A 12765-nucleotide genomic window follows, 5' to 3' on the forward strand; every position below is an offset into this window, starting at 1 on the left:
TACATCTCAAACCCTATACATATTATGTGACTCTTTGCATTATTTTTCCTAATAGGTCTGAGAATACTCAAACAGAAGAATTAAAGCTATCAGACTGGTTTTTTCCCAAGTAAGAATTCCAAATCTAATACGTATGAGATTAATCCATAGACTGCTCAATAGAAATTAACAGATGGCAACAATACTGTGACTGGCATTCCAAATGTTGGAGAGCACGTGGATCTTTGATGGTTATTTTAACAAATAAGCAGTAGCTGAGATCAACCGGAAATGGGCATTAGGACCTATGTCCTCCATGAGTGAGAATTTAGATGACAGAAACACAAAGGATCCTAGAATGACTGAGAGTCACAAATGTAAGGGTACGCTTGAGATCGGTTGGTTGTTTCTCATTTCACTAATGAGAGAACCAAAGCCCAAGTCAGGTGGGTGGGCTGTCTGTGCACTTCCTGCTTTAATACAACAGCTTTCTTCTGGCCTCGCTGACTCCATCTTCTTACTCTATGCACCTGTCTTTCACCTTGATGCTGTAGATCTGAGGACCTTTCTTAATTAAAACTTTGAAAGGAGACATCCAGTTATTGGATAATGATCCATGACTCATCCTCCCATAATATCACTACATTTGTCAGATCTAATCGGATCATACAAAGCATACCAGCTATTTAAACAGAGGTTTTAGTATAAAGAATTGCTGATTACCATATAGTCATTAAGGGGCTTCCCAGGTGATGCTAGTGGAAGAACCTGCCAATGCAGGAGACCTCAGAGATGTCAGTTCGATCCCTGGGTTGGGAAGATCCCCTGAAGGAGGGCATGACACTCCAGTATTCTTGCCTGGAGAATCCCATGACCAGAGGAGCCTGGCAGGCTACAGTCCATGGAGTGGCAAAGAGTCAGACATTTCTAAAACAATTTAGCACCCATGGATAGCCATAAAGTCATTAACTAGGTAACCTGAAAAACTGAAAATGCAACTCTAAGGTGTCATAGAGGTAACAGCTACAGGAAGTAATTATTTTCCCTGGTTCTGAAGAAACAAAAGGAAGGGACTGGAATTATTACACCTTAAAAACTTGGAGACAAATCTCACAGGGCTTAAACTCCGCTGCTGCTCACCTGGTGCGGGTGCCTCTGAGCTCCAGGGAAGGCTCTTGGGGCAGAGAACCAGCCCTTCTAAGGAGGAGCACGGCGAGACTGGTTTCACGTGTTGCAAAAACTGAAAGTTGGATTCAATTGCTTGGGAAAAGAACTGCTATTGCTGTGGTAAAGATGCATTGCTGGAATGGGACTTGCAGGAAGAGGATGTAGACAAGAAGCCCACAGGAAACAGAAAAGAGCAAGTTTCTTCTTCCTCCAGACTTGTAATTTCCCTCCAATGCCCTCTATTAGTACAGCCTAACAGGGTGCCCATTGGCAAAGGAGAAATGATTTGCAGTGTCCCAGCTCAAAATAATAAAGCAGGGTATACTGTGGTGGGTTTAACTATGAAAGACAATAGCTTAATAACTGATACAGCATCCCCCTAATAAGACAGGTAAGTTATAGCCTCATAATTCAAGGTACTGATCAATCACAACAGGTGAAAAAAGGACAAAACCACATAATCATTTAAGTAGATTCCAAATCAGTTCAGTTCAGTTCAGTTCAGTCGATCAGTCGTGTCCAACTCTTTGTGACCCCATGAATCGAAGCACGCCAGGCCTCCCTGTCCATCACCAACTCCCGGAGTTCACTGAGACTCACGTCCATCGAGTCCGTGATGCCATCCAGCAGTCTCATCCTCTGTCGTCCCCTTCTCCTCCTGCCCCCAATCCCTCCCAGCATCAGAGTCTTTTCCAGTGAGTCAACTCTTCGCATGAGGTGGCCAAAGTACTGGAGTTTCAGCTTTAGCATCATTCCTTCCAAGGAAATCCCAGGGCTGATCTCCTTTAGAATGGACTGTTTGCAGTAGGCTACTTTTAAGTTTCGATCGCCATTCCTTTTTTTTGGTGGGGGTGGGGGGTGGGGGGCGGTGTTTAAACAGCAGAGATTTATTTTCTCCCATTTCAGAAGGCTGGAAATAGAAGATCAAGGTGTTGGCAAGTTTGGTTTCTTTTGAGGTTTCTTTTCTTGACTGGCAGCTGCCTGTCTCCTTGCTGTGTCCTCACAGGGCTTTTTCTCTGTGTACACATCCCTGGTGTCTCTTACTCTTCTTAAAAGGACACCAGCCCTTTTGGCTTTGGCCCCGTCTTTATGACCTCGTTTAACCTTAACCTGTTAGTTGCTCAGTCGTGTCTGACTCTTTGCAATTCCATGGACTGTAGCCCACCAGGCTCCTCTACACATGGAATTCTCCAGGAAAGAATACTGGAGTGGGTTGTCATTCTCTTCTCCAGGGGGATCTTTCCGACCCAGGTATCAAACCCGGACCTCTTGCATTGTAGGCAGGCTCTTTACCATCTGAGCCACCGGGGAAGTCCCGTTTAACCTTAATTACCTCTCTAAAGGCCCTATTTCCAAATATTCAGACTGGGGTTACACCTTCAACACATGAATCTGGAGGAGACATTCAGTCCACAACAAGCTCTGAAACAGCTAATAGAATCTTTCTCTTGCTGCATGTCAACTCCTATTGCATTTTTCATTTTTTTCATTGATGATCATTAAAGCCGAACACATTTTCATATGAACATTGGCCACTTGGACATTCACTTTTGTAAACTGCCTGTTTATATCTCTTCTCTTTATCCCACACAATGGATTGTCTTTTTCTTATAGATTTGAATAGACATAATATAAAAGTCACTATTCTAATTGTTTGAAAATGTACAATTTGGGGCTTTCCCGGTGGTCCAGTAGTTAAGAATATGTCTTGCAATGCAAGGGAACTTTTTAATCCCTGGTGCACAAAGACTCCACATGCTGCGGAGCAGCTAAGCCCGTGGGCCGTGACTACTGAGCCCGCATGCTGCAACTTCTGAAGCCCGCAGAGCCTACAGCCTGTGCTCCACAGCAGAGGAAGCCACTTCAATGAGAAGGCCGTGCGCCACGGTGAAGAGTAGCCCCTGCTCACCATAACTAGAGAAAAGCCTGTGCAGCATCCACGACCTAACAGAACCAAAAATTTAAGTAAATAAGTCTTTTAAAAATGTATAGCTCTAGCTGTCAAATTCCAGAATATCTTCATTATAGCAAAAAGGAATCTCTGCCCATTAAGAAGTAACTTCTCATTCCCCGCTCCTTGACAAACACTAATCTGCTTTCTATCTCTCTGGACTTGCCTATTCTGGACATTTCCTATGACGGGAGCATAGTATGTTTTGTTATTTTTTTTAATGTCTGACTTCTTTCACTTTGCATGTTTTCAAGGTTCATCTATATTGTAGCATCTATCAGTATTTCATTCCTTTTCATAGCTGAATAATATTCCATGGTATGGATATACCACACATCCATTCACCAGTAAATGGATATTAGGTTGTTTCCACTTTGGGGCTATTGTAAGTAATGGTGCTATAAACATTCATGTACAAGTTTTAATTTGAAATCATACTTTCAGTTCCCTTGGGTATATATCTATAAGTGGGTTTACTGGGTATATGGTAATCCTAAGTTAAACTTTTTGAGAAACCACCAAACTCTTTTCCATATAGTTACATCATTTTATGTTCCCATCGACAATGTATGAGTGTTTCAATTTCTCTGCATCCTTTCCAACACTTGCTATTTTTTGTTTTTCTGGGTGTGTGTGTTTGTTTTTGCTTATGTTAGGGCCATTCTAGTGTGTGTGAAATATCTTATTATAGTTCTGATTTACATTTCTCTAATGACTAATGATGCTGATCTTGAGATGTCTTTGTCTGGCTTTGGCATCAAAGTAATATTGGCCTCATAGAATGAGTTAGAAAGTTCTATTTCTTTGGAAGACTTTGAGAATCTAATTGGTGTTAATTCTTTAAGTGTTTGGTAGAATTCAGCAGGTAAACCATCTGATCCTGGGGTTTCTTTGTTAGCAGATTTTCAATTACCTTTACTTGTTATAGGTCTATAAGTTTTTCTAGTTCTTCTTGAACCAGTTTTAGTAGTTTGTGTATTTCTAGAAATTTATCCATTTCATCTATAAGGTCTATAATAATGTCCCCATTTCCGTTCTTGATTTTAATAATTTGAGTCATCTCTGATTTTTTCCTGGTCAGTTTAATTAAAGGTATGCCAATTTCATTTATCTTTGCAAAGAATTGGCTTTTGGTTTCATTCCATCATTTTTTTCTCTATTCAGTTCTCTCTACTCCAGTCTTTATTATTTCTTCTTTCTGTTGGCTTTGTTTTTCCCTCTTTTTTCCAGTCTTCCCCTTTTTTCCCCTTAAGGTAGAACGTGAGGTTATTAATATGAGATCTTTCTTTTTTAAAACATGGATGTTTACAGCTATACATTTCCTTCTGAGTACTGATTTTCACTGTCTCCCGTAAGTTTTAGCATGTTGTATCTTCATTTTTATTGATCTCAATTTATTTTCTAATTTCCTCATGATTTTGGAGTTTTTTGTTTTTGTTTTTTTTTCCCTTATGATTTTTTTCCTTTGGCTCATTGGTTGTCTAGGTGGGTTGTTTAATTTCCAGGTGTTTATGAATGTTCTAGACTCATTTCTGTTACTGATTTCTAATTTCATTCCATTATCATTGGAAAAGATAGTTTGTATGTTTCCAGTCACTTTAAGGTTATTGAGATTTGTCTTATGTTCTAACGTGAGATTTATCCTGGAGAATATTGCATGTGTATTTGAGAAGGACAGGCATTCTGTTGTTAGATAAAGTGTTCTGTGTGTGTCTGATTCATTCTTTTGCCTGCTCAAATCTTCTGTTGACATCCTAAAGTGAATTTTTTCCTTTCAGCTATACACGTCTCAACTTCAGTATTTCTATTTCATTTGTTTTTTATAATTTGTATCTTTATTAATATTTTCTATTTGTTAAGACAATGTTCTTCTGGTTTCCTTTAGTTCTTTGCCCATGGCTTCCTTTAGCACTTTAAGCATATTTTAAATGGTTGATTTAAAGTCTTTTTAGAAAAACTCAGTCAATGCCTGGACAGTTCTCATTTATTTGTTTTCTTGTGAATGGGCTGTGCATTCTTCTTTATTTGGATAACTCTTAAATTTTGGTTAAAAACTAGACATTTTGAGTATTATATTTTCTCTGGAAATCAGATACTTTTGCCTCCTCAGAGTTTGTTGTTCTTATTTGCTATTGGTTGTTTGTTTGGTTTTGTTTTTCCCTTTTTTTCTAGTTTTCCCTCCTTTCCCCTTAAGGTGGAAGGTGAGGTTATTAATATGAGATCTTTCTTTTTTTATGGTTGTTTGTTTAGTGGCTTTTCTAAACTATTTTTTTTAAAGACTGTATTCTTTGTCTGGTTTGGTCTCAGAAGTCTCTGAGCTACTCTTAGGTTGTAGCCAGTGAGTTGTTTGACAGAGATTTCCTTAAAGTGCCTAAAACCTGAGAGATAGAGGTGTTAGAGGGCAGAAGGAGGAGGAAAAGGAAATTAAGGAGGAGGAGGAGGAGAAGGAGAAGAAGAAAAAAACAGAAAAAAAAGGAAAACAAAACAAAGAGAAGAAGATGATTACATTCTTTAAAGACTGGCTCTGTGTTTGGGCCCCTCTTCAACACAGCCCAGTTGCTTATAACTCTGCCTTAGCTTTCACTTCTTGTGTGCCTTGAGCCTAAATACCAGTCAGAGGTAAAAGCCTAGGATCTTCACAGGTCTTTTCTGAACATTCGTTCTGCCCTGAACATGTGCATGGATTTCTCAGTTCCTTGTTCTGTGTGTGTCTGATTGACCCATGGGATCTTGTCAAAGCCCTTACTTCCCAAAGAACTGTCTTTCAAATGTTTCCTCCCCAGACTTTCAGCATATATAGTGTTTAACTGAAATCTTTTGACTCAGGTGAAAGGGGCTTGTTCTTTTACAACTTTTTTTCAAGGAATACCCTCCCATTCAATTCTTAGAGAATGTTAAGTACAAGAAAAAAAGCACTATGAGTCAATCCTTCAAGGAACTCTCAGGTAGCTTAAAAAGATAAACACAATCGCTGGGAATTAGATTCACTCTTCTACTCTCTGAGTCAGATACCCACACTGAGAACATAACATGGTTTTGTCTTTTCAATGCCATTGTTATACTAGGAAGAGCATTGGTGCAAGGCTGGGTTAGAATACCTCAAAGGTTTTCTAGTCCTACCATATTGAGTCTTTTTTTTTTTTTCTTTTTGAGATAACTTTTGCTTGGTTGCTCTAAATCTTTGGCTATCTTCCAAAGTTCTGACAAAGTTGATTCTGACAGTATGCAGCAATGTTAACACTGGCAGCATTTCAGATTATGAAAACTGGGAAGTTCGTTTTTTAAAATATTGCTTCTGAAAAGAATCAGTGTCCATAGCTTAAGACGGTAGATCTTGTCCAACTGTAAGAGAAATTGTTACTTTGGGCTTTGGGTGACATTTCAACTATGCATCCTCAAAGATCTTGGAACAATAATATAATCAGTACATGTACTTTTGTAATCATCTCACCCTAATGATGCAGCCATGAAATTAAAAGATGCTTACCCCTTGGAAGGAAAGTTATGACCAACTTAGACAGCATATTAAAAAGCAGAGACATTACTTTGTCAACATAGGTCCGTCTAGTCAAGGCTATGGTTTTTCCAGTAGTCATGTATGGATGTGAGAGTTGGACTGTGAAGAAAGCTGAGCACCGAAGAATTGATGCTTTTGAACTGTGGTGTTGGAGAAGACTCTTGCAAGTCCCTTGGACTGCACAGAGATCCAACCAGTCCATCCTAAAGGAGATCAGTCCTGGGTGTTCATTGGAAGGACTGATGTTGAAGTTGAAACTCCAATACTTTGGCTGCCTGATGCAAAGAGCTAACTCATTTGAAAAGACCCTGATGCTGGAAAAGACTGAGGGCAGAAGGAGAAGGGGATGACAGAGGATAATATGGTTGGATGGCATCACTGACTCAATGGACATGACTTTGGGTGAACTCCGGGAGTTGGTGATGGACAGGGAGGTCTGGTGTGCTGTGGTTCATGGGGTTGCAAAGAGTTGGACATGACTGAGTGACTGAACTGAACTGAACTGAGCCATTTCTGATAAACTATTTCTTCAGTTTATCGTGCCATCAAGGCTCTGGGTTAGAATAAGGAAATACTGCAATCAGACATAGGCTTTATACATTAGCAATATCTACTACAATTTTATTAAAAGTATTTTGCTCATAATTCTTATATCTTCCTTACAGTGCCATAAATCACTCAAACATAACAACTACCAGTTGGGCAGCTCCAGTTGTGTGGCATGGCACTTATGATGAAGTGGTGCTGGAAAATTATTACGCAAATCATAAAATTACTGTGGGGTTAACTGTGTTTGCTGTGGGAAGGTAGGTATTGCTGAATGACCTTTATATTCAAGTGTTTTATTTTAGAAAATGCGAGATTATCAATAATATACCTCAAGAATTTAGAAAAAATAGAAAAAAATAAAACCAAAGAAAGCAGAAATAAGGGAGTAATAAAGGTGAGAGCAGAAATCCATGAAATTGAAAACAGAAAAGTCTTAGAGAAAAATCAATGAAACAAAAATGTGGTTCTTTGGGGGAAAAAAACCCCCAATAAAATCCATAATCACCCAGGAAGACTAGCCAAGAAAAAAAAATTAATGCAAATTATAAATGTCAGGAAAGAAACAGGATATATCATCTCAGACCTTGTAGACTTTAAAAGGATAATCAGGAACCACAATAACATTCTCTACATATCTGACAATTTAGAGGACATGGACCTTAAAAAGTACAAACAACAACAATTCACCCAACATGAAACAGATCATTTGAATAACCCTATATCTATTGAGGAAATAGAATTCATAATTTAAAAAATTTTGCTAGCTGGTGGCTCAGCTAGTAAAGAATCTGCTTGCAATGCAGAAGACCTGGGTTCGATCCCTGGGTTAGGACAGTCCCCTCGAGAAGGGAACAGCTACTCACTTCAGTATTCTGGCCTGGAGAATTCCATGGACTAGATATAGTCCATGGGGTCACAAAGAAAGTACTTTCAACTTTCAAAGTCCTCAGGCGCAGATAGTTTCATCAGAGAATTCTACCGAATACTTAAAGAAAAATTAACATCAATTCTACACAATCTTTTTCAGAAAAGAGACTAGACAGGAACACATCCCAAATCATTTTATGAAGCAAATTCTGCCTTGATATCAAAATCATACCAAAAAAAAAGTATTAAGTTGAACAATACTTATCACTCATTAAAATGATAAAGTTATCAGCTTTATAGCAACTTGCTATTAAATATTGATAGTAATTTATTGTTTAATAAAAAGAACACAGAAAGAGGAAGAAAGGGAGGAGGAAGGGAAGACTCCTTACTGAAGAACTTTCCCATGACCTCCTCCCGAGACTCACTGTGGTCTCTTCAAGTTGCTGCCCCAGCATCTGTAACAAGATCCTGGGGAGTGACCCCATTCGGGGCAGTGCTTCTACCTTCAGGACACAGATGGAGTTTCTGGTTCCTTCCTACACCCTCCTGAATAGAATACAGGGTCTTGGAAGGGTGTACTGTATAAGGGAAGGGGCACTGAAACCACAGCCTCAGTAACCTCACCATGAAACCCCCACTCTGTTTTAAAGAACCTCTGAAAGCTCAGGAATAAATAGCATCAATTTCCTCTGAAATTAGGAGTATAGATTGGACTGAAACTAGGAGGATAGATTTAAAGTATCTATATGGAAATTTTCAACATGAATATCTGCTACAGGAATGAACAATTAAGCCAATAAAATAAAATGGAAAAATGCCATACAAATTTTAAAGACTTTCTATTTATTGACAATAGCACTGTAGACCTGTAGGGAAAGACTTCCATAAATGATGTTGGAGAAAATGTCAACACAGGAAACCTGAAATTGTACCTCTATAGCATATCATGTACAAACATACAAACATCAATTACTAGGTAGTTTGAAGACCAGTAGTTAAAAGAAAAACTATATCTCATGAACTCAAGATAGAAAAGGATTTATTAATCAAGACATGGAAACTACTAATCATAAAGGAAAATACTGATAAGTCTGACTGCTTAAAATTAACTTCACCTAAGAAAAAAATCAGAGAAACACAAACTGAAGGCCATTTTACAAAATACATGGTCAGGGTCATGACCAAAAAGAAGAGAAATTGACAGAGTGGAAGAGACTAGGGAGACTAGAAGAGACTAGTGACTGAATGCAGTGTGTGTTCTGGATTGGATCCTGGAAACTGAAAAGGTCATTAGGGAAGAAGCTGATGAAAATCACATAAAATCTGTGGATTAGCTAATAGTATTTTACCACTGATAATTTCCTAGTTTTGACAAATGTACTATGGTTATATATTACTATTAGGGGAAGGTGGGTAGAGAATATGTGGGAACTCTGTAATATATCTGCAACTTTTCTGTAAATCTAATGCTATGCTAAGCTTCAGTTGTGTCTGACTCTTTGCGACCCTATAGACTGTAGCCTGCCAGGTTCCTCTGTCCATGGGATTTTCCAGGCAAGAATACTGGAGTGGGTTGCCATTTCTTTCTCCGGGGGATCTTCCCAATCTAGGGACTGAACCAACATCTCTTAAGTCTCCTGTATTGGCAGGCAGGTTCTTTACCACTAGCACCAACTGGGAAGCAGGCCTTGCTAAGATCCAGCATAGTAAGTCTAATAGCATTCCAACATAGAAAACATTTTAAAAATTGGGGGAAAAAATGTTTGCCATTGTAGTGACAGTAAGTTTTTTTTTAATTGTACATGCCTGATATTAAGCTTTTGATTGATTGCTGAGACATCCATTTTATTTATTTATTCATTGGCCACATTGTACAGCTTGTGGGATCTTAGTTCCCTGACCAGGGAGAAAACTTGGGCCCTGTGCCATAAAAGGGCAGAGTCATAACCACTGGACCACCAGGGAATCCCCTGAGATATCCACTTTAAAGACATCCATCTCAAATAAAAATATTGCTTACTAGCTAAACAACTAGATAAAGAGCCAAGTCACCATACCCATGAAATCTTCCTTTTAGAAAGTCCTGAGTGATCTGATCTACATAAATGACCACTTGCATGACCCCGTTTTTCCCCCTCCCTTGCTTTAACTTCCGCTTTTACGTTTAAAACTTATCAATAGAGTGAACTTGCAAAACCCTAGGCACCCCACCCTCAACCCAGTAAAGGCAGAACCCTAGGTGCTTTGTGTTTCTCTCTTTCTCTCTCTCCCACCACTTCTAACTTGTGACCTCACTGTGTGGCCCCAGGCATGCCACGTATCCTCTAGGATTTGTGATTAATAAAGCTTATTTTCTCAAAGTTCCCTATGGTTGTTGTTGAGGTGCTCCTTGAGATTATAATAAGAATGACAAAGACTGGTCCAGCCATAATGTAGGCTCTGGTGATGTCTGGTGGGAAGTAGGGATGTCTTACCACAAGTAGTAGGGACTCCAGTGAGTGCCCCCAGGCACTCCTAGCCGATAACATCACTGTCAATAGGTGGAGACTGACACAAAACAGCCCCATACCACATCATACACAAAATTTAACTCAAATCGATAATAGGCTTAAATATGAAAGATAAAACAATAAAGCTACTATAAAAATATATAGGAGAGTATTTTCACTACTTTGAGGGGGCAAAGATTCCTAAAGTATGACACAAAAGCACTAACCATAAAAGAAATATGGATAAATATGGACTTTGGATTTGAGTTGCTAGCTTCCAGCTCAATATAATATTTTAAGTGATATTTTTTCATAATGTACCTAATAATTTTAGATACTCCAAACTAGAGTTTTCTCCTGACTCCATCTGTTGTATTTCTTAAGACTCTGACCAATATACAGAACTTATTTCTAATGACCATGTAAGCTCATTTGAACAAGTCACATATATTACCTTTCCTTTTTTGAATTTACCTGAGCCTATTTATTACTATAAGAATCCTTAACTGGCTGGAGAGATTGGAAATGAGAAGGTTTGCCTTCAGCCCAGCAATCTTAGCACCATATTAAAGGGCATAGGGCAAAATAATAACCGCAGTGCTGACAGTGGGCACAAAGCATGTCACCTCTGACTTTTTATGCAAAACTAACTACTCTAAGTAAGCCACAGGCATCAATAACTGCTCTTGCAATGACCTATGACCTTTCTTGCCTACAGCCTCTAAAGCAAGTCCCAGCTGCTCTGATAACCCTGAAAATTCAGGCTTTTGTTTTGTGCTGGGCACGGTTCAGTTTTCTGATCTCACCAAGTTTCATTCCCTCCCATGAGAAATTCCTCTTTTCTCCTATGATCCATAAAACCTCACCATGTAGAGGAAAGGCAGACAATTTCACTTTTACACTACTTAAATACAACTCAAGAAGCATATCTAATGTTTGGTTCCTTAGTAGCATTTTTTGATAAAACTACAGTAAGTGTAATTTAAATAGTATGTGTTTCACTAACATACAAGAAGATGAACTTAATTGCTTCTTATTTACTTCACAGATACATTGACCATTATTTGCACACATTTATAGCATCAGCTGATAAATATTTTATGGTTGACCAGAAAGTCATCATTTACATCCTGACAGATAACTTCTCTAAGGTGCCTTGGGTACAGCTGTCTCCCCTCCGAACGCTGAAAGTTTTTGAAATAAAGCAAGAGAAGAGATGGCAAGACATCAGTATGATGCGCATGAAGACCATCAGTGAACATGTTGTGGATCACATCCAATATGAAGTTGACTTCCTCTTCTGCATGGATGTGGATCAAATCTTTGTAAAAAAATATGGACTGGAGACTCTGGGGGAGTCTGTAGGTCAGTTACATGCTCATTGGTATAAGGCAAGTCTTACAGAGTTACCTTATGAGAGGAGTCAGTTATCAGAAGCATATATACCTATTGGTAAGGGGGACTTTTATTACCATGCTGCTGTATTTGGCGGTACTCCCATTCAGGTTCTCAATATTGCTAAGGAGTGCTTCAGAGGAATCATGAACGACAAGAAAAATAACATTGAGGCAGTGTGGCATGATGAAAGTCACTTGAACAAGTATTTTTTCCTCCATAAACCCACTAAAATCTTGTCACCAGAATACTGCTGGGATCATCTTGGTCCTAATAGAATTGAGCGTACCACTTTCAAAATCTTTTGGGCTATTAAAAATTATGACTTTCTTAGACAGTCAGTGTAATTTTATAGTCCTTCCTTTGTGTTGCTGAATTTAAAAGCATCATTTTGTCTTGTCTTTAAAAAATTAGTACTTGACAAATTTTAGCACCATAAAAATAATCACTAATAAAATGACAAACTCACCAACACAGTTATAGTCATACTTTTCATCACCTTTCTTCTTGAATCATATAACATAGGATATAGCAGTAACAGAATGAATATATTGACATCAGATGGAAATATAGTGTTCTCATATCTTGTGTGAATTTTGAGGAAGTATATTTTTGGATCACATTGGACAAAATAGAATCTTTCAGGAGAAAATAAAATCTGAAATATTCCCACTGATCCAGCTAGATATATATTTCTTATATTGCTTAAGGAAAGGGATAATCTAGGGGTATGGATAAGGGAAATTGGTGCTACTATACTAATCTACTCTCTATGTAAAATTTTGAGGACATTAAAGCTGCCACCAGATGGGCAGACAGTTACTTAGAAAACTGGGTTATTCAAAACT

At 38.4% G+C, this 12765-nt stretch overlaps 1 protein-coding gene across 1 annotated transcript; it reads left to right on the top strand.

The window, feature by feature from the left end:
• Positions 1-270: 270 nt before the first annotated feature.
• LOC102282618 (N-acetyllactosaminide alpha-1,3-galactosyltransferase) lies at positions 271-12264 on the top strand. The gene is made up of 3 exons (XM_070380187.1): positions 271-299; positions 7280-7420; positions 11571-12264. Exons 1-3 carry the CDS (start codon positions 271-273, stop codon positions 12262-12264), a joined length of 864 nt encoding a protein of 287 aa, XP_070236288.1.
• The last annotated feature ends 501 nt before the right edge of the window (positions 12265-12765 follow it).

The sequence above is a fragment of the Bos mutus genome, chromosome 11, assembly GCF_027580195.1.
Source record: "Bos mutus isolate GX-2022 chromosome 11, NWIPB_WYAK_1.1, whole genome shotgun sequence".
NCBI classification, from domain to species: domain Eukaryota; kingdom Metazoa; phylum Chordata; class Mammalia; order Artiodactyla; family Bovidae; genus Bos; species Bos mutus.